The sequence below is a fragment of the Dermacentor silvarum genome, chromosome 4 (assembly GCF_013339745.2).
Source record: "Dermacentor silvarum isolate Dsil-2018 chromosome 4, BIME_Dsil_1.4, whole genome shotgun sequence".
In the NCBI taxonomy this organism is placed as follows: domain Eukaryota; kingdom Metazoa; phylum Arthropoda; class Arachnida; order Ixodida; family Ixodidae; genus Dermacentor; species Dermacentor silvarum.
The window spans coordinates 12,898,679-12,916,803 of record NC_051157.2 but is presented as its reverse complement, the minus strand read 5'-3'; the positions used below and the strand labels follow the sequence as shown (position 1 = coordinate 12,916,803).

At 44.4% G+C, this 18,125-nt stretch overlaps 2 protein-coding genes across 2 annotated transcripts in view; both read right to left on the bottom strand.

The window, feature by feature from the left end:
• The window catches only part of LOC119448179 (uncharacterized), a 52,854-nt gene extending 42,467 nt beyond the window's left edge, over window positions 1-10,387 (bottom strand). Inside the window, exons 1-2 of the mRNA XM_049665133.1 lie at window positions 10,258-10,387; window positions 3,864-4,090 (exon numbers count right to left, since the gene is read on the bottom strand). Coding sequence (XP_049521090.1) covers window positions 3,864-4,090; window positions 10,258-10,293 — 263 coding nt within the window. The 5' untranslated portion in view covers window positions 10,294-10,387. The remainder of the gene's footprint in view (window positions 1-3,863; window positions 4,091-10,257) is intronic.
• A 5,439-nt stretch (window positions 10,388-15,826) lies between these two features.
• The window catches only part of LOC119449465 (uncharacterized), a 77,980-nt gene continuing 75,681 nt past the window's right edge, over window positions 15,827-18,125 (bottom strand). Inside the window, exons 17-18 of the mRNA XM_037712641.2 lie at window positions 16,756-16,946; window positions 15,827-16,014 (exon numbers count right to left, since the gene is read on the bottom strand). Of these exons, the coding sequence (XP_037568569.2) occupies window positions 15,836-16,014; window positions 16,756-16,946 (370 nt within the window). The 3' untranslated portion in view covers window positions 15,827-15,835. The remainder of the gene's footprint in view (window positions 16,015-16,755; window positions 16,947-18,125) is intronic.

The following is an 18,125-nucleotide window of genomic DNA, read 5'->3' as shown; positions in this document are numbered from 1 at the left end:
GCTTTTTTCCTGCCCGGCGGTTATTTTATTGCGATAGCAATTATATGGACACTCCAAGCAGATTTCTGCCATCGCCGTCGTCGCCGTGAGGTTCCGTATAAAGTCCAAGGGCGATAAAATCGCGCCGTATGTGCTAGTGAAAGTTACCCTTGCCTACATCGGCGTTTTATAGGGCAAGATCATCCACTGGATTATCCGCTCTTCGTCCACTGAATGTTGGCTCCCGCCTTCAAGTCCTCTACTCTAATCGCCGCCTGAATCCCGGTTCAACCCGCTAGAGTTGAAAAGCTTCCATGGATGGGCTGGCAACCTGATCCTGCACCGCTATCATCGCAGAGCTCTACAAGGAATATTAGCAGCGTCTGGTCACGGCTCGCTTTGGGCACCACACATTTGGGGCACTTACCGCTGCTGTATTTACAGGTCAGTTACCGCCTTGGCGCTTTATATTAAGACTTCACTACTGCCTCATTGCAATGTCGTGCCCCGAAGCAATTTCAGATAAATTGTACCTGGTGTCGTCGCTCTTGTCGAGCGTATGTTCGTCCATAAGTAACTGGTTGATTCTACTTTCTGGGGATGTGGACCAAAACCCGGGCCCTGACACTAATCCATGGCATCGCTCAAACGCTTGCTTCCGTTCTTGAGACTATGCGCAGACTTGAAACGGGACAGTCAGCTATCCTTAATGAGCTGAAAGGTGTCGGGTAACGGCAAGAAGCTACAGATGCTAGAGTAAACTGCTTACCCGGAAGGATAGATGCACTCGAAAACGCGAATGCATCTCTTGATAGTGTTCAAAACTCGGAGCCAAATAACGAGTTACGCAACTTATGTGATCAACTTCACTCCCTCACTTCAAGATTTGATGATACAGAAAACAGAATGCGACGATGTAATTTGCTGTTTTTCGGTATTGATGATGAGCAAGGCGAAAACTGGGGTGCATCTCAAAAAATAATAACGTTTTGCTCTGAACAGCTTGGCCTTATCATGGTGAACGCACAGCTTGAACGCGTGCATAGATTGGGACGCTTTTCTTCTGAGAATCGTCGGCCCATCATAGCACGATTAGCTCTTTTCAAAGACAAGCAGAATATCCTCGCACTTGCACACATGCTAAAAGGTACTGAGAATTCGATACGTGAAGATTTTTCTTTATTCACACGGCAAGCTAGGAAAAAATTAATTGACTTTGCTTAAACAAGAAAACAGCCTTTCAAACTTACAATTGATAAGGTTCGTATTAATGACACCACTTATGTTTATGACCGCGCTACTGACACAGTTGTGCCGTCGATCCTGTCAATAAAAAAGGCAATACATTTTCTGGTATAGCTACGAAATCGCAATCTTCTTTAACGTCACTGCTGTCGTTGTCTTACACGAACATTCGCAGCCTACTAAACAAGCGCGATGCATTGAGTGCCTATTTGGAAGATGGCGATCCCGATATTGTAGCTTTAACTTAAACTTGATTGCCCACCGACATCACTAATGAAGAACTTCTTCCCAACAGTAACAAATATAACATTTACAGGCATGACCGTAGTGGGAAGAGGGGTGGTAGTGTCGTGATTGCTATAAAAACCTGCATTTCATCCTTTCTCGTAGAAACAAGTTCCCCCTGCTGAAATATTTTGTGGCGCATGCGCAACAGCCTCTACCCGTGTTCTTGTGGGTACATGTTATCGGCCGCCCGACGCTGACCACTCATTTCTCGATGTACTGCGTGAAAGCATTACATGTGCGACTCAACAATGTTCCACGGCTGTTGTTTATCTCCTAGGCGACTTTAATTTTCCACTTATTGATTGGCCAAATCTGTTATCATCCTGCCACTCCTCTGCTGAATTTATTAGCTTAACATTGGATTACCATCTAACCCATACAGTCGATCAACACACCCGCGGTCCCAATATCTTAGATTTAGTACTAACTACCGCACCTGATATCGCCGCGTCTATTGCTTACATTGATGGGTTGAGCGATCACAAACTTCTTCATTTAGACATTATTATTCCACAAACTTTCTATCGGGTTCAGACTAAAAGCATTAGAGATTACAATAGGGCCGACTATAAAAATATTAATGCTGAGTTGGCTGTCTTTTTTAGTGAAGAATTTCTGCCATTCTTTAATTCAACATCGGTAAACGACAGCTGGGAACTTTTAAAGCAAAAATTAACAGCACTGGTAGAAAATTACGTGCCAAAAATTGTTATAGCAAATGACAGATCAAATCCTTTATTGACTAAGCACCTTTGAATATCAAGAAACAAGAAGAAGCGTCTGTATCGGGCGGCCAGAAGGGACAATCAAGCCTCATCTTGGCCGGCATACAGTGACTTTCTAAAATCTTACTGCAAAGAGCTATGCGCAGCCAAAGACAAATATTTCTCACATGACCTGCCATATCTTCTAATCAATAACCCGAGAAAATTCTGGCAAGTTATATCACCAGGTAACACTGTCCGCAAATATTGCTACGTGATGATGGTGAAAGCCCTTTGTCTGACGCTGATTGTCCAGTAGCGTTTAAGGTTTTTTTTTTTTTTTCACATCTGTTTTTACACAGGAAGATTGTTCCACTGTTCCCATAGTTCCCGACTTTGAATATCATTTTATGAAACCAATAGATATTACAGCAGATGGCATTGCGTCTTTAATAAATAATCTGAAATTATCCACATCTTCCGGTGTAGACAATATCAACTCAAAAATACAATATACTAAAAATACTGTTACAATTTCAAGCCAAATTTTTTCATGTTTTTAGGCAATCCTTATCATCTGGCGAACTACCCCTGGACTGGAAAATTGCAAAGGTTATCCCTGTATTCAAGGGTGATAAAAAGTACTCTCCACGAAATTACCGTCCCATCTCATTAACTTGCATCTGCTGTAAACTACTGGAACATATATCTACCGCATCGCATATTTACCGCCATTTAGAATCAAACAACTTATTTATTTTAACCATCATGGATTCAGAAAATGCTTATCTTGTGAAACCCAGTTGCTCGAATTTACAACAGAATTACATTCCAGCATGAATAACAAACAACAGACTGGCTGTGTATTCTTAGATTTTTCGAAAGCATTTGATCGTGTCACTCATTGTCGCCTCATCTCAAAATTATCCGCGCTCCGACTAGATAAATTAATCTTGGCTCCGAAACTTTCTCTCCTTGCGGCAGCAGTTCACTGTTAATAAACACTCATCACTTATTTCTGACATTACTTCTGGCGTACCGCAGGGCAGTGTCCTTGGTCTTTTTCTTTTCTTAATTTTCATTAATGACCTTCCACAAAACATATCATCGCAGATAAGGCTTTTCACAGACAATTGCATTTTATACCGTACGATAAAAACACATGATGATCATTTAATACTGCAGGATGACCTTAACCTTGTCAGTTTCTGGTGCAGTATATGGCAGATGACCCGGAACTCAGACGAATGTAAAGTTATGTCCTTCTTGCGAAAACAATCAAACCCTCGCTTTTATTACGTCCTAAATAACACCGCCGTACCTCTGACATCGTCCTATAAATACATTGGCATTGAATATACAACTCATCTTTCCTGGAGTACACACATAACAGCTATCTGCGCAAAGGCTTCAAAACCTCTGGGTTGTCTCATACGGAACTTGCGTAAATCCCCTGCTACAGTTCGTAAATTAGCATATCAGACTTTTGTTCGCCTGTAAAAAATAGTTAAACTATTTTATAAAATAAAAAAGGAGGTCGTCACTCTTCAACACGGATAGCATCTCTTCACCGCATAACAGCGGTTCGTACCATAGGTGCAAGACGCATATGTTGTTACTTTATTTCATCGTTCTTAGTGCACCTACCTTATAATGGGGCCATACTGTTTACTCAAATCCTTGAAGGCGGCGTGTAATGGCTTCCGTATGAAAGGCAGGTAGCCGAGTATGGGGACCCCTCTTGGGCCTGGAGGCAGTCTCTTTTCTTGTCGCTTTGTGGGCGTCACTATGAAGAACCTCAACGTCAAAAGCACAACAGTCATGACTGTCAAGCAAAGTGTGGCCATTGACCAGTTGCTTTCCCATAGAGGAATCTGAAAGCGAAGGTTATTTAAGAAAAACGTGGTATACTTTAATTATACACGGCGGCTTGATGCTCCATTTCACACTTGTCAAGTTGCATTCTGGCATACTTTGCGGCAGTGGCTTATTCCTCAGCCCATTAAGGCATGTCTGGTCCATGTTTCCTTTACACAACAGCGCCCTTTATGTGCTGTAGCATCACGCGTTCCCGAAAGATTTAAGCCGCGAATGGCTAGAGTATCTCTCGACGCTTAGCTGGGGCTTACACGCAAGCACAAATAATATCGTGCCGTTATGTCATATACGCTTGAAGTAATAGAACCACAATATTTTGCATGTATTGCTCCTAAAGTAGCGTTATCAGTTTCTTTAGTAGAAAGCAGCAATCAATTTCAAAGCTGTATCCAGCAGCGCTCCTCCGTTGGCACTTGAAATTCTGTTTGAAGTGCCAACGTTTGAAGTGCCAACGTTTGAAGTGCCAACGTTTGAAGTGCCAATTTGGTTGCATATATCCACAGAAAGCTATGCATTTCGTGAGTGTAGCCTTGGTTCAACAGCTGAGCCTTTGCTGCGTGAAGCATGACTTAATATCATCATATAAAGTTTTTGCTGTCCCAGTTGTCTTTGCGCACTATATGCACAGCGACCATGCATATCTACGGATCGTTTCCGTACTAAATACACAAGTAGCATCACAAGTGATCATTAAAAGCATGATAGGTAGCAAAGCTGATAAACTTCTCGAAGAAAAGGTGATGCTCATTTCACTTTCTTTTCAACCTGTTTAATAAGCACTCTCCGCTCATTGTGTAAGTTATGGAAATTAAAAGGAACATTGATATAGTAAATAAGTCCTGTAATCAAGGTCTCAAAATAGAGCTAGACAGAGAAAAAAGAGAAAGCTCTAGATCTAAATACAAAGTTTTCTGCCGGCGTTCACTATAGGAGGGATAGTCTGAGGTGTTGTCTCTAATATACCTCTGTTCTGAATGTTAGCGTCTAACGAGCTGAATTGCACACTAACAATAACATAATAGTGTGTCGCTCTATCTCAGCATTTTCAAACGATCCACAAGCCCCAAACACAATGAAAACAGCCACAAATGGCTTTAAAGGAATGCTAACATGATATTTTCAACTTGTCTTTTTTCTTTCTTTCTTTTTCTGTCGTGAAGTGAACACCTTGGACCTCGAAATTCTAGAAAAAATACTGGTATGCCTCCGAGCGCCCTAAATAATTTACTGTGATAGCTTTCCCACAAACAAGTTTTGGTTTCGTCTACCAGGTGGTGTTATGTGTCATGACGTCATTACACAGATGGTGGTCACGTGGCAGCAGGATATCGCAACGTTTTTACACTCGCACTTACTCGCTCGGTCGTCTGCTATACTTCTACTGCTTGCGATGCCCGGTGTAGCAGCGTAACAGACCACCGATCCAGCTGCAGCGAGTGCCAAAATGGCACGATGTCCTGCTACCACGTGGCCACTTTATGCACCGTGCCGTCACAAGCCATTGACCTTGTTGGAAACAAAACCAAAACTGTTTCGTAGAAGAGTTATTCTAGCAAATTACTTATGCCTGAGGCTTGTCACAAATTCTTCTAGGGTTTCGAGGTCCATGACATTCATTTAACGCTAAAACATGAACAGTTAAAAATGTGGTGTCAGCACTGCTTCAATGTTCTGCATCGTCGCTCACTGTCACAGGCGCTGCGGCAAAGTAAACGTTGTGCGAACCATAAAAAGTGTGCAATCTGTTTAAAAAGAAATATTCTAGCCCACGACGACCATGTCATGGTTGGTTGCGAGACCTGCTGTGAGGCTGTGAGGCACGGTGTATTCATGAGAGCTTGCAATAAAGCAAAGCTTTTACATTATGAATGCAGTCAAGTGCTTCAGCCGCAACACCGCTTAAGCTTTAGGTATGCCTCTGCAAATGTTACGGTGGGCTGCAAATATTTTTCAGCAGAGAACGCCTGGCGAAGTGGAAATTTTGTATCTGTAGCCGTTGATCTGTGGGGCACATCGTCAATCACATAAATAGTGGGTGTAATTATTATGGCGAATAAGTTCTGCCGAAGGCCAACAAGATGGATTAAGTTTCGCTAAAGAAAAAAATTGGCATCCACTTATATTGCAGCGCAAAGCTTCAAAGGAAACCCATAAGTCTTTCTCAGAAAGAACGCTTTCAACTCGAAGAAAATATTGTCCTAGTTCAAGACCATTTTTTTTTTCTTTCATGAAACTTCCTCTACACTGAGGGCTTCCACAAAACTGATTTGCCGTTTCAGTGTCTCTACGCTTCGGTTTGTCGACCAGTTCGCCCTCGCCCAGCACTCTGGTGCACGGTGTAAGAAGAAACGGTGTTCCGACGGCGCAGCGTGGTAATGGGGATGACGCGTCTCATAAGGCTCGCATTGACCACTGGCCACAGCACCCGTTAGTGAGGCCGAAAGGCGTTAAACTTAAATGGTGTAGACAAATGTGGGAGTTCGTTGAAGCTTGGTATGAAATAAATACCTGTAACTCATTACGGTTACTGCTACACAAAGGCGCGGATTGAATTTAGAAATGCATACTATGCTGTTTTAACACTGAGCCTAACCTAAAAGCAAGGCGGGTTGTTGGTTTCTCTGCTAGGCAGATGGTGGCAGACGGAAAGACGGTGTCTGCTGCGTGTTCTTTCTTTCTTTATTGTTTTGCATTTTTTGTAGACATTATTTTGTTCTAGTTATAAAAAGCTTTAGTTTAACGTGGCTTAAAACACTTTGTGTCACGCACAAGCAGTTGCGTGGCACACGGAGTCAGCATCAGACGGCAGCCACATTGCTCCCAGAATCTGTAGACAACACGCTTGACGACGGGGAGGTAACGCCAAATTAGCACTTGCGCCATATAGAAATCAGCACCGACAACACCTCGCAGCTGTGGCCAAGAAGTGCTTTTCGCTAGAATGCAACAGCGGCCATGCTAGCAGCAAAGATAAGATTTAAATGCTAAGTGTGCTGAAGGGCAACGCCCGATTGCAAGCCTGGTAGAATGCCATAACTTGAAACGATCGTGCCCTGCAGCCGCAAAACTATGTTTGCGAAAGGCACTTTGATCCTGTTTGCGCGAGCAAGAATTGCACAGTGGTGCAGGAAGGCGTTGTACTCGCCAGCATCACTTGAAAAGCGACGCTATCAAAATATGCAGCGCCCACTCTAATTATGGGCTCCTCAAGTTTTGCCCCGTGCCGTTTGTCTGCAGCCGCTAGTTATGCCAGAACGTAGTGCAGCCTCTTCGTAGCATGGTAAAAAAGAAGCAAGGGGCACTGGAGGAAAACAGAGGGGAAAAGCGCACAAGCAAGGAAATGGGAGCTCTGTCGGAAGATCGAATAAGCCAGATGTAATCAATCGGAATAAAGAGCGTAGTGTGACTAGATGTCACACTACGCTATATTGAAACAAACGCTACGTCGGTGAAAGACTAGGGACTGTGTGGCAGACCCACGATACAACCCGAACTCAGAGAACGGCCATAACCACCTGCGAAAAGGCAAGCAGGCGACTCGTCTTTAAGCGTCAACGCTGAGCAGCGAAGTGTCAGTGAAAGCGGGAAACGTTCCAGCTAGCACTGAGACCACCAAAAACACAGTCGGGTTTTTCAAGTCAAGCAATTTTCAGCCACTTGTTTGAAAATCCACGTAAGATCACACACCGAACGATATAGTGGTATTCCAACAGGGTGCAAACAGCTTGCATGATAAACCTCGTTTTTTCTCACATGGAAAGAGCACAGACGTTAATTTTGGCAGCGACGACTGAACCCCTTATTTGTTTCTAAAAAAAAGTTCCTGCAAGGCGATGCGAATATGAAAACCAGAGTGGTGATCATGGAGAAAGTGATAGCCTCAAATGAGCTAGAAATTCTGCGGCAGTTGTCGAGGTTGACAGCTGTTAAAGAGGCACTCAGGAACCTCGCAGTGAAAGCGTGCGTCGGTGGACAGGGTATAAACACGTTTCCGTGTGTCCGCACGCGCAACCTCTTGGTATTTTGATCCATCTGGCCCACTGGGGACATCAAGCATTGCGTCTTGCATTTTGAAGATGGCAAGGAGACTTGCAGCCGCTCCTCTGAGAATACGCTTTGAATACACCATAAAAGGATCCTTCGAATGAAGGAACATCATGCATATTACAAGTGATTTCCCGTTTCTTCGAAAGTGTCATTTTGACTGCCTGGGCGGGTCAAAATGACACTTTCGTTCCTACAAAATGACACTTTTGTTCCTAACAAATAAAGCATCAAATTTAATCGCAAGAATATTTTGCCAGGAATAGTGGGACTGCATCGGTTGAGAAATAGCAAACATATTTAGCCCTGTACCATATATCGAAAGCTATGTTATCGACTGCTGACCTGTATGTTGCAGAAAAATGCATTCTATATACTCACGGCAGTCAATGTGAATTTTACATCACTTGCTTGCTTTGCTATCTATTACTACACACTGTAACTACTGATTGCATAAACGTGAACTCACGCAGTCACATCTGCGAAGCCTCGACGTTCATGTAACGTCTCTGCATAAGTACAAAATCAGTGAGTGCAAATGAAAGAAAAACTTGCTACTCCCTCACCTCCTCTCCCCTTACAGCTAACACCGCAAAAGTTATTAACGCGACAGCGTTAAGAGCCCTGTGTCGCAGAAAATCCGGTGTCGGCGTTGGCGTTGGTGGCATTATCCGCGATAAATTTAAGTGGGGTCATTAAACGGCAGCAAGTCAAGTGTGGTGATTAAATGAAGTATTTTGCAAGCTTAAGTTGGAATCAGCTAGCGCAAGACTATCGCGTTACACTCTTAAAGGCGAAGCTTAAGCGTCCACCAATTTTTTCTTCAAGCAATACAAGTAATATGTGACCAAACTAAAGCAATGTCTTTGTTAGTTGGACTAAAAACATAAGCTTAGTGTTGTGACTGTAAGCATAATCCAAAATGGCGTAATAAACGACACGCTGCTTTCTGTAATATTAGTGGTCTTTATCCGAACAGGAAAAAACGTATTGTTGGCCAGTTATTTATCATTGCTTGCGATATCGCTTTCAGTGGATGCTGATTACTTAGCACAGCGGAAAGAAAGCCCATCGATCTAATGAAGTAACATCAGACGCCACGTCACGCGAAAGCGTCCAAAAATTGAGCGACCGAGAATATGACTCCGAGGGCTCTCATTTCGGCTCTCATTTCGTCACTTACGTTTTTCGCCATTCGACCTCTCCTATGGGTGGGGCTTTGCAGTCGTTGGAGCGGTTATGGCCGGATCCGTTACAGGCATAGGTAACTATACAATTTAGATAAATAGGTTTTAAGGAAGAGAGAAAAGATTACGAAGATGCAGACAAAGGTTAAGAAGTAGAAAAAGTGCTAGACTGAAAAATATGTATAGAGTGCCTCATTAGCTCGAGCAGGCTAGGTTATGTCACCGCCCCGTTTCCAAGGCGATGCCAATAAATAATAATAATGTTATTAATCACCATCATCATCGGCGCGAAACTTGATCATATGTAAGACGCGTTCCGCCGCGCCATCAGAGCGACCACCCCGGAAAGGCGTAAGCCCCGGACTCGTTAGACATATATATGGGACAAGGACAAATTTTCTTCAAATGCGAAACTTTCATGCTGAGAAACGCGTACGGCTTGCCTTGGTAGCTTACTGCTTCAGTCCAGGTGGATGTCATTTTTTACACTTTCATGTAATCGTGATACGTTAAGAGCGAACGCTCGTTCACTTTCGGGGAGATCGGGGACGTTTTGGAGACGTTGTCAAGACTATCAGTGTGGGCTATATGTTGCTAATATAGGGCTTTTCTCTGAAAAGAGATGTAGTTCGTGAGACGTATGATTATTGAGGTGTATTACGTCAGTATAAAGGTTGATGAAATCGCCAGCCAAATTAAATTGCGCTGCGGCTTTAATTTGTAGCATTGAACGGTGATCGTAACAGTGACGCTTAAGTATTTTATTGTAGTAAGGGATCCACAACTTTAAAGAAAGAAAACTCACTTGTAAGTTCGCGACTGATTTGTTTCCCTTCTCTATTTGTGAGGCGTTTTGACGTGCACGTGTTACGAACACAATGAAAGGAAACCACGGCAGAAGTTCAATGTATACCATCAAAGACAATACTCACAGTGAAATGAAGGTCTCGAAGACTATGGAGTGCCATCTTAGCTTAGAGAATGACGCCTGTGCACTGGCGTAAATAACAAGTCTGAAACGCGGTTCCGTTCTTTTGTGTTTCAGTCTCAGCAGCTGTTGGACACTTGACGTGCGGCCGGATGGTGCACAGTAAAGTGTGCTTCATGCAGGAGCCGTAACCTACCTGTACAATCGTATCAGACGCTGATATCTCACTCTTAATCACGAGCAATACACAACGCGTGCCACTCAAAGTCCTGGCGCTTTTCCAACGTCGAGAGGACATTGAGGTAGCGGAAGATTTCTACGGGAAGATTGCAGGTCAATCAACGTACACAGGCTCCCTTGGTACGGATAGCATTGTGCGGCATACACGGGATTCACGCGTGGACCTGCCTTTCACCACCGAGGAGCTTGATGTGGCTCTTGCTTTGTGTAATCAGTCATCGTCTCCTGGACCAGATGGCATATCGTACCGCATCTTGTACCACCTGGGTGATCGAGCGCGAAATGCGTTGCTGGATATATTGAATGAATCCTGGCGGGATGGAAACGTCCCTCGAGAATGGAAGACAGGCCGTGTGGTGCCACTGCTCAAACATGGCAAGTCACCACTAGAGCTCACGTCATACCGCCCAATCGTGCTGGCAAGCTGCGTAGGGAACGTGATGGAATGCATGATCCTTGTCAGATTGCAGTGGTACCTGGAACGCTACCAAGTTTATCCAACCGCTATGGCCGGTTTTTGACGTCTCCGTTGCTCCATCGTTAAAGGCATCGGTCTGGTCATTTACGTCCAACATCAAAAGAGATGTAAACGATTATCTGTCGCTATGTTTCTGGATGTAAAAGGAGCGTATGACAGTGTTGCTCATGATGCAGTACTCGATGCTCTTGAATTGGTTGGCTTTGGTGGCCGAGTGTACCGGTGGACCCACTACTACTTACACATGAGGTCCTTTTTTGTGCAGACCGATACGGTCCGACGTCTCAACACTGTACATACCATGGTGTTCCCCAAGGTGGCGTCTTGAGCCCCACACTATTCAACCTTGTTCTTGTCGGTCTTGTGGAACGCATAACAAGTGCTGTCTACATATCAACGTACAACGATGACACCTGCGTGTGGACGTCAGGTGTAACACGTCCTCAGGTGTGCGCGAGACTTCAAAAAGCCGCGACTTCAATATCGGCGTATCTTAGCGAACAAGGCCTCCAGATTTCACTTGAGAAATGTGCGCTGGTCGCGTTTACGCGGAAGCCAATTACGTCCTACGCCATATCCATCAATGGGCAAAACAAAACGTCCGTTACGCCAGGACGCACAGATTCTTAGGGTTGATCATTGATCGTGACCTCAGCTGGAGTCCCCATGTGGCCTACCTGAAGAAACGCCTAACGGTCATTTCACACGTTTTCAAATTTCTTGGAGTGAAAACGTGGGGAACGTCAGTACACGTGATGTTACAACTCTACATGGCGCTGTTTCTCGGATATCTGAGGTACAGCTAACGTGTACTGAGCAATACTTGCAGTAGCAGCATCCGCACAATCGAGAGTGCTCAGGCGCAGGCACTCAGGGTTTGTTTTGGATTGCTACGCTGCACATCGACAGCGGAAACAATTGCGATAGCTCAAGCAGCGCCTCCTCTATTTTTTCAATGCCAGCCCTTGCGACGTCCACCACCCTCTGCGATTACCTTCCCTATTCTCTCCCATCGGCTAGCGCTCGCGCCTGCTTTGTGGTCGTGGGGGAGATGTACCCTCTGGGTGGCGGCTCACGACGGAAGTCGGAGGAAGTAATCCTGACAGACGCATGAAGGGTCTACCGCATCTCCTCCGGAACGGCAGCGGACCTGCACTTCACGCTCGCCATGCTCTCTAAACTGCGCACGCGCGAAAAAAAAAAACTGCACATAGTGATTTTTGTTCCTTGAAGATTCGCCTGTGTCTAGGTACTATACTGAGGAGTTGTCGCTCCTTGAATATCTGACTTTGCCTAGGTACTACGGCGGAGAACTTTCTTTGCTCGTTTTGTATGCGTTTATCCTTATAGGCTAACCGTTGTTGGGACTCGGCTAGCGTTTGGGCCAATGATCCTTCAGCCAAAGAGATGAGTACATCCGGGAGTAGAAACGAGAGAAAAGGGGGTTTATTCTACATATTTATAGTGGCTCTAAATATGGAAGCCCACTCCATCGGGGAGCACTTTGAAAGTCTCAGCTCGCTACATGTCTGAGCACATATCAGAACACGTCAGGACACACCACTGTACCCAAGGTGTCTCCTTATAAAACATTGGTCTTTCCTAGTTGACCCGACTAGAGAATCTGATGACCTTGGTGCGGCTAATCAGAGGGGTCGTATTGTTTACAAAACTCCGCCTCGAATGTTGAACCTTCGAAGCAAGGGTGAGGCAATCTGGAAACAGGGGATTCATACGCCTTCTACGAAAGTCGTCTCCTTGGTTTCTATCTCTCAGTGATGTTCGTCTTGCCAGGGTCGGGAGAGTGACCATCACGCTGGTCCCCGCTTCCCCGAAAGGTGGCGGTTGTGGTCGCTTCATGAGCTTCTTTGTCATCGTGTCCCAGCCGCTGTCGCGCCTCGTCGCCGGGTAGGCGGCCGCTGATGAAGGGGGTGGCATCGGTATAAACTCACAAACGATGCACACTGCTGATTTGGGGCGCTTGTTTCCCTGTCAACGTCGGTATCGGGCATTGTCGCCATGTGGGCGACGCTGATGAAAGGGCCTGCCTCGATGGGAAACAATCAAAGAATGCGCCCGGCCGATTCGGGACGCAACAGACAGTGAACACTCGCCTAAATGTACTGGCGGTTGATGTTTTGCATGCGGGTGCTCATAGTGCCCTACGCAAAGTAACATATCTTGATGGCATGCAGGTGTGCTCTCACATCTCGCTGGGCTCTGATGTCATTTCCGGTGTAATATATGATGTAGATTTGGCCATCCTCAGCAATCACTTGCCGATTCTCGTTAAAGCAGCGAGTGATCGTAACGTCATTGTTGATGTCTATCGTCTGCAAAACTCCCGTTGCGTGAGGATTGCTTTCAAGGGCAACTGTCTCCCGTCGCACCTTAAGGTAGGCCACTTTCGTCATCCTGTCCAGCCTTTCATTCCGAAGCCGCTGCAGTGCCGCAAATGCATGGAGCTAGGATATGTGAGCAGCGTCTGTGAAAACGAAACTGTGTGCCCCCGCTGTTCTGAGCCAAACACCGCAGATAAATATGTGCCGCCACTTTCATGAAATTTCCAAACTGCCACGGATCTCATGAGGCCTCATCGAAGCACTGCCCAAAAATTAAGAAGGAAATGGCTATCTTAAAAGAGATGGCAAGGGATCATTCCTCTCACCGAGAAGCCGCTGCTAAAGTTAGGAATCTACGCTGCCGTCACCGACATTTTTCAAGAAAATCTGCGTCTGTGACGCGTATGCCACGCCCACAGTCAGCTACTCCACTGCCACCCAGGCCGTGCACATCATCTTCAAATGGCAAGTGCACTGGGAAGAATACGGACACCGAAGCCTGGCCTGCGTTGCCAAAACGGCCACGGTTGGTCTTCTCCCAAACTCTCGAAGTGTCATCTGCAATAGAATTGGCCCATCCTTAAAGCTACAAGTGCCATCAAACGTTTCCCGCTCTGAGGGGACACTATTATGCCGCCTCTGGCTCTGGGTGGCGTTTACAAAGGCCTACCCGTTCCGCATATGAATGGGGGATACGCCCATGTTCGACTCTTGTTGAACCAGAGAAACAATTGAACACGTCTTATGTCTCTGTCCCGAGTACGACGTCGAGCGTGAAGTTCTCCGGACAGCATTGAACCGGCTCGACCATTTCCGGCTAGACCATTTCCGGAAATGAAGATCCTTGGATCATGGCAGTACTCGTATGCGTCAATGGCACAGAAAGCCACGAAAGCGTTGTTACAATACCTCAAGTCGACAGGTCTTGGCCACCCTGTGTAGACTCGGCGCAAAGCTTCAAATGTCCTCGAAACTGTGCTCTATCTAGCTCATTTGTCTCTCTTTTCATCCGTATACTCCCTTCCCCCAGGGCAGGGTAGCAAACCGGACGTGTGTCTGGTCAACCTCCCTGCCCTTCCTCTCTTCCGTTTCTCTCTCTCTTTACAAAAATCAACAAACAGCTCATGCTACATGGTACAGTAAAGGACAAAAAAATAAGAAAAAAAAGCTACTTTAGATACTGCAAAAATCACTAATGATGATTTGAAATACAATAATTTTGGTTAGTATAACATCACTCAGTAACAAATATAGTAGTATAAATGACTCATGTGAGATTCGATAAGTTATATAGATAACAGATAATAGCGCAAAAGTGACCACAGTTTAGAGCTTAAAATGTAGAAATTTCATGCGCAGGAAACAAGTATTGCAGTCAAGATATGTTGGTGTGTGAAGTGGCATCTTCATTGTTTGATGTCTCTAGTAGGTTGATGAACGATGAAAGTGACGGGAGTGGAAACTATCTCTGAGTTGTGAAGATTCCATTCTTTGACCACACCTGCGAAAATTGAGAACTTGAACGTGTCATCATGAACACAGTACTGGTTTAGTACAGTGAGTGTTTTTTTTTCGCGATAGACGTGATGTAGACAAAGTAACGTATATAGCTCGGTCTGTCTTATAACTGCCGTGTATTAGTTGGCAGATGAAATTTAAGCGCGCTTGTCTGACCCTAACAGATTGTGTATTCTGGTACAACAGCCGTAAAATTGAATTCTGGTACAAAATATTCTGTACTCTCGAGATAAAGCTAAATATTTTCCCGTTGATATAATTGTTCTCACGTATTTAAACTTAAACGAACCTGCGAAAATGGCTCATTAAATATAGTAATCATGAAAAGGGCGTGTCATAGCTTTTCCTAACAATGGCGCGTTGTTATGGAGGCCGTGTCTGTTTAGATAACCACATTTCAAATGTAATTATCTTTTGTTTCGAAATGCATAATTTGCTAGTTTTGTTGTTTAATTCTTTGTTGGTTCACTGAAAAGACTGTAGTGTAGACTGTAGCTGTAATTCCTGTAACTACACCGTAATCAACTCAATAGTAAAACGCTCCTTGTTCACTTCAACGATGTCTTCAAGGTATGTTACTTTGACCTAACTCTTCAACCTTGTGAAGGAGAGCTTCGGTGAATGGGTGCATATTAAATCCTATAAAATTAACGGCGGTAGGTACGATTGAGTTAAGTTTCACCCAATGGAGCGTCCAAACTCACGCAATGTTTATGTTTATCCACCATAAAGCTCGCAACTTTAATCCTGCTGTCCGACGCTTGCTGTGCTATCGGGTATCGCCAAGGTTGTCACAAACAAACTGGCCCACCTCCAGGATCTTGAGGGTGTCCTTGGCCTCGTCAATGCCGATGGTCTTCCGTGCAGGCATAACTGATCTCACTAACTGCGTAAAGCTAGAAAAAAAAAAGAATTTTGTCTGTTGTCGTGAAGTACTTCTTTTATTTTCAATGAAATCCCAGCCGCGCCGGCGTGGAAGTTCTGCAGTGCAGTTTCTTGGTCAGTCAACGCGGAAGGAAGCGAAGTGCTTGCGTGTCGTTAGCCACAGCGAGAACACCGCGATCAACGTCAAGGGAAAGAGACTTTCCTTCCTCTGGAAATACCCGAAACTTCTGAAGTACTGTAGTCACGTACAAGAAAACTTCCATAATAACAAGCGATTCACCGGGACATGCACGTCTTCCTGCGAGGAAAGTAGAGAAAGGAAACGTTTAAATACTATCGTTTAATTTGCGCGATCCAGTGTTGGCACACAGAGATGCAAAATAGAAGACATGCTTGCAGGAATAGTTGGTGTTTAGGGATGGAATAGAGTCCAAGGAACTAGTAATATGCTTCAAATACGCGCGCTTATCCGTGTATCTTTTCTGTGTGTTCATGGCGTTTCGCACTGTGAAGGGTTTCAGTATGGAATACCAACATGCCCAACGTACCGTCCTATTGAAGCATATTACTAGTTGGCATATTGCATTGTTCTAGCACTTATTTGTCAGTCGTCCTGTTTCGTGGTGCAGAAAATATGAATGCCAAGGACAGCCAAGCACATAAGTTAAACTTTGAGGAAATGTTCTGAGGAATAGCAAGTGATGTATGTGGTATAAATATTCACCCAAACGTATGTAAATATTCAAACGCAAATATTTACCCTCGTAGTGCTAGCGAGAAGACTTATCATAGGCTTGTTAGTATCAATATTGAATTGTTGAAGGTTCCGGAGACGAGGGTTGTCTATTATGTTCTACGAAGCAAGAAATTTTGACTTCCATAGGCTGAACTTAAGTAACTTAAATGTTGTCCTTTTTTTACACTTATTGATAACTAATACGTCTGAGGAAGGAAAGAGGCGTCACATACAAAATAACACCTCCTGTACGTTCACATATTCAGCAGTAATTGGTCAACGTAATTGAGAGTCCACATTTACCGAGACTGAAAGGCAGAAATGCCGGGTGCTTGTCGATCACCTCCGTGCCATCAGTGTTGAGAAAACGAGTCGGATCATACTTAGAGGGCTCGGGCCATTGCCTCGGGTCGTTGTGAAGACACCAAAAGTTGGCTACCACTGTGGTGCCAGCAGGAATATCGTACCCGCCAATATATGTGTCCTTCCCTGCACTGTAAGGTAACATGTAAAAAACAACAAGTCAGTTCCCAGCACAATGAAGAAAGTGAAATTCAACCAGAGGAGGGGCGAATTTTTATGTAATGCTAGAAGTTCGGCATGAGACAGAATAAGAAAATAGGGTAGACGTGTGAGTACTGGAAGGGCACACAAAAGCCCACTTGACACTTTTCATCACGTTTCATCAGAGGTATAGGCGTATCAGAAAATTGTCTTGATAACGTTTTGATTGAGCAAGTTGACGCCATTAAATACCTCAGCGTAACTTTAGACATCAACCCTGAGTGATAGAAACGTATCCGTACATTGTGCGCTAAGCTTGCTTCAGCTTGTTACGTTCTATTCAGGACTAGGGGGTTGCTGGACATAGGTGTTCTGAAAATCATTAATTTTTCTCATTTTCGTTCTCACCTGACGTACTCGTACTCCTGTAAGTCGTGGGCCAGTACATACAGGTCCTACATTAAGCCAATAATTTATTTGCAGAAACGAGCGCTACGTATAATAACGTACTCGAACAGGTATCAATCCAGTGCCCCTTTGTTCAATAGGTTACAGATTTTGCCATTCCCTTTTGTTTACAATATAAGAATTGCAATTGTAGTGAATAACATCATACGAAATAATTATCCGCTTTCAATTAATGTTTTTGTTGCCTTACAGGAATACTAGAAATGCAACCAATATTAATTTTAATTACCCTGTAGCCCCCAACACATATGCACAGCGCCTAATTCAATATTACGGCGCGAAAGTATGGAATCCAGTACCGCTTCAAATCAAAATGGATTGCAACTTCCTATCCTCTATCAACTGTTTCTACTTTTTGAACATTGAGGGTTATGTTTGTTGATTTCCTAAATGTTGACTCTTGAGTGTTGATCGCCATTGCTTTGGGGACTGACCATGTATAACCGAGTTTTCTGTATATTCTGTTGCTAAAATAACAAATATTTACAATGGGACTATACTAACTTCGGCTATTGGCCCAGAAGATTTTGCAAATGTTTTGTATTGATTTGTGTCAACGTCTGTGACTATTAGTGCAATAACACACGCGTCAGCGAACTCACCGCTAATTTCCCTTCTTTCCTTCCCTCCTCTCTCTCCCTGTCATCTTTGTGTTCCCTTTTCCCATTCCCCCGGTGTAGGGTAGCCAACCGGACATTATT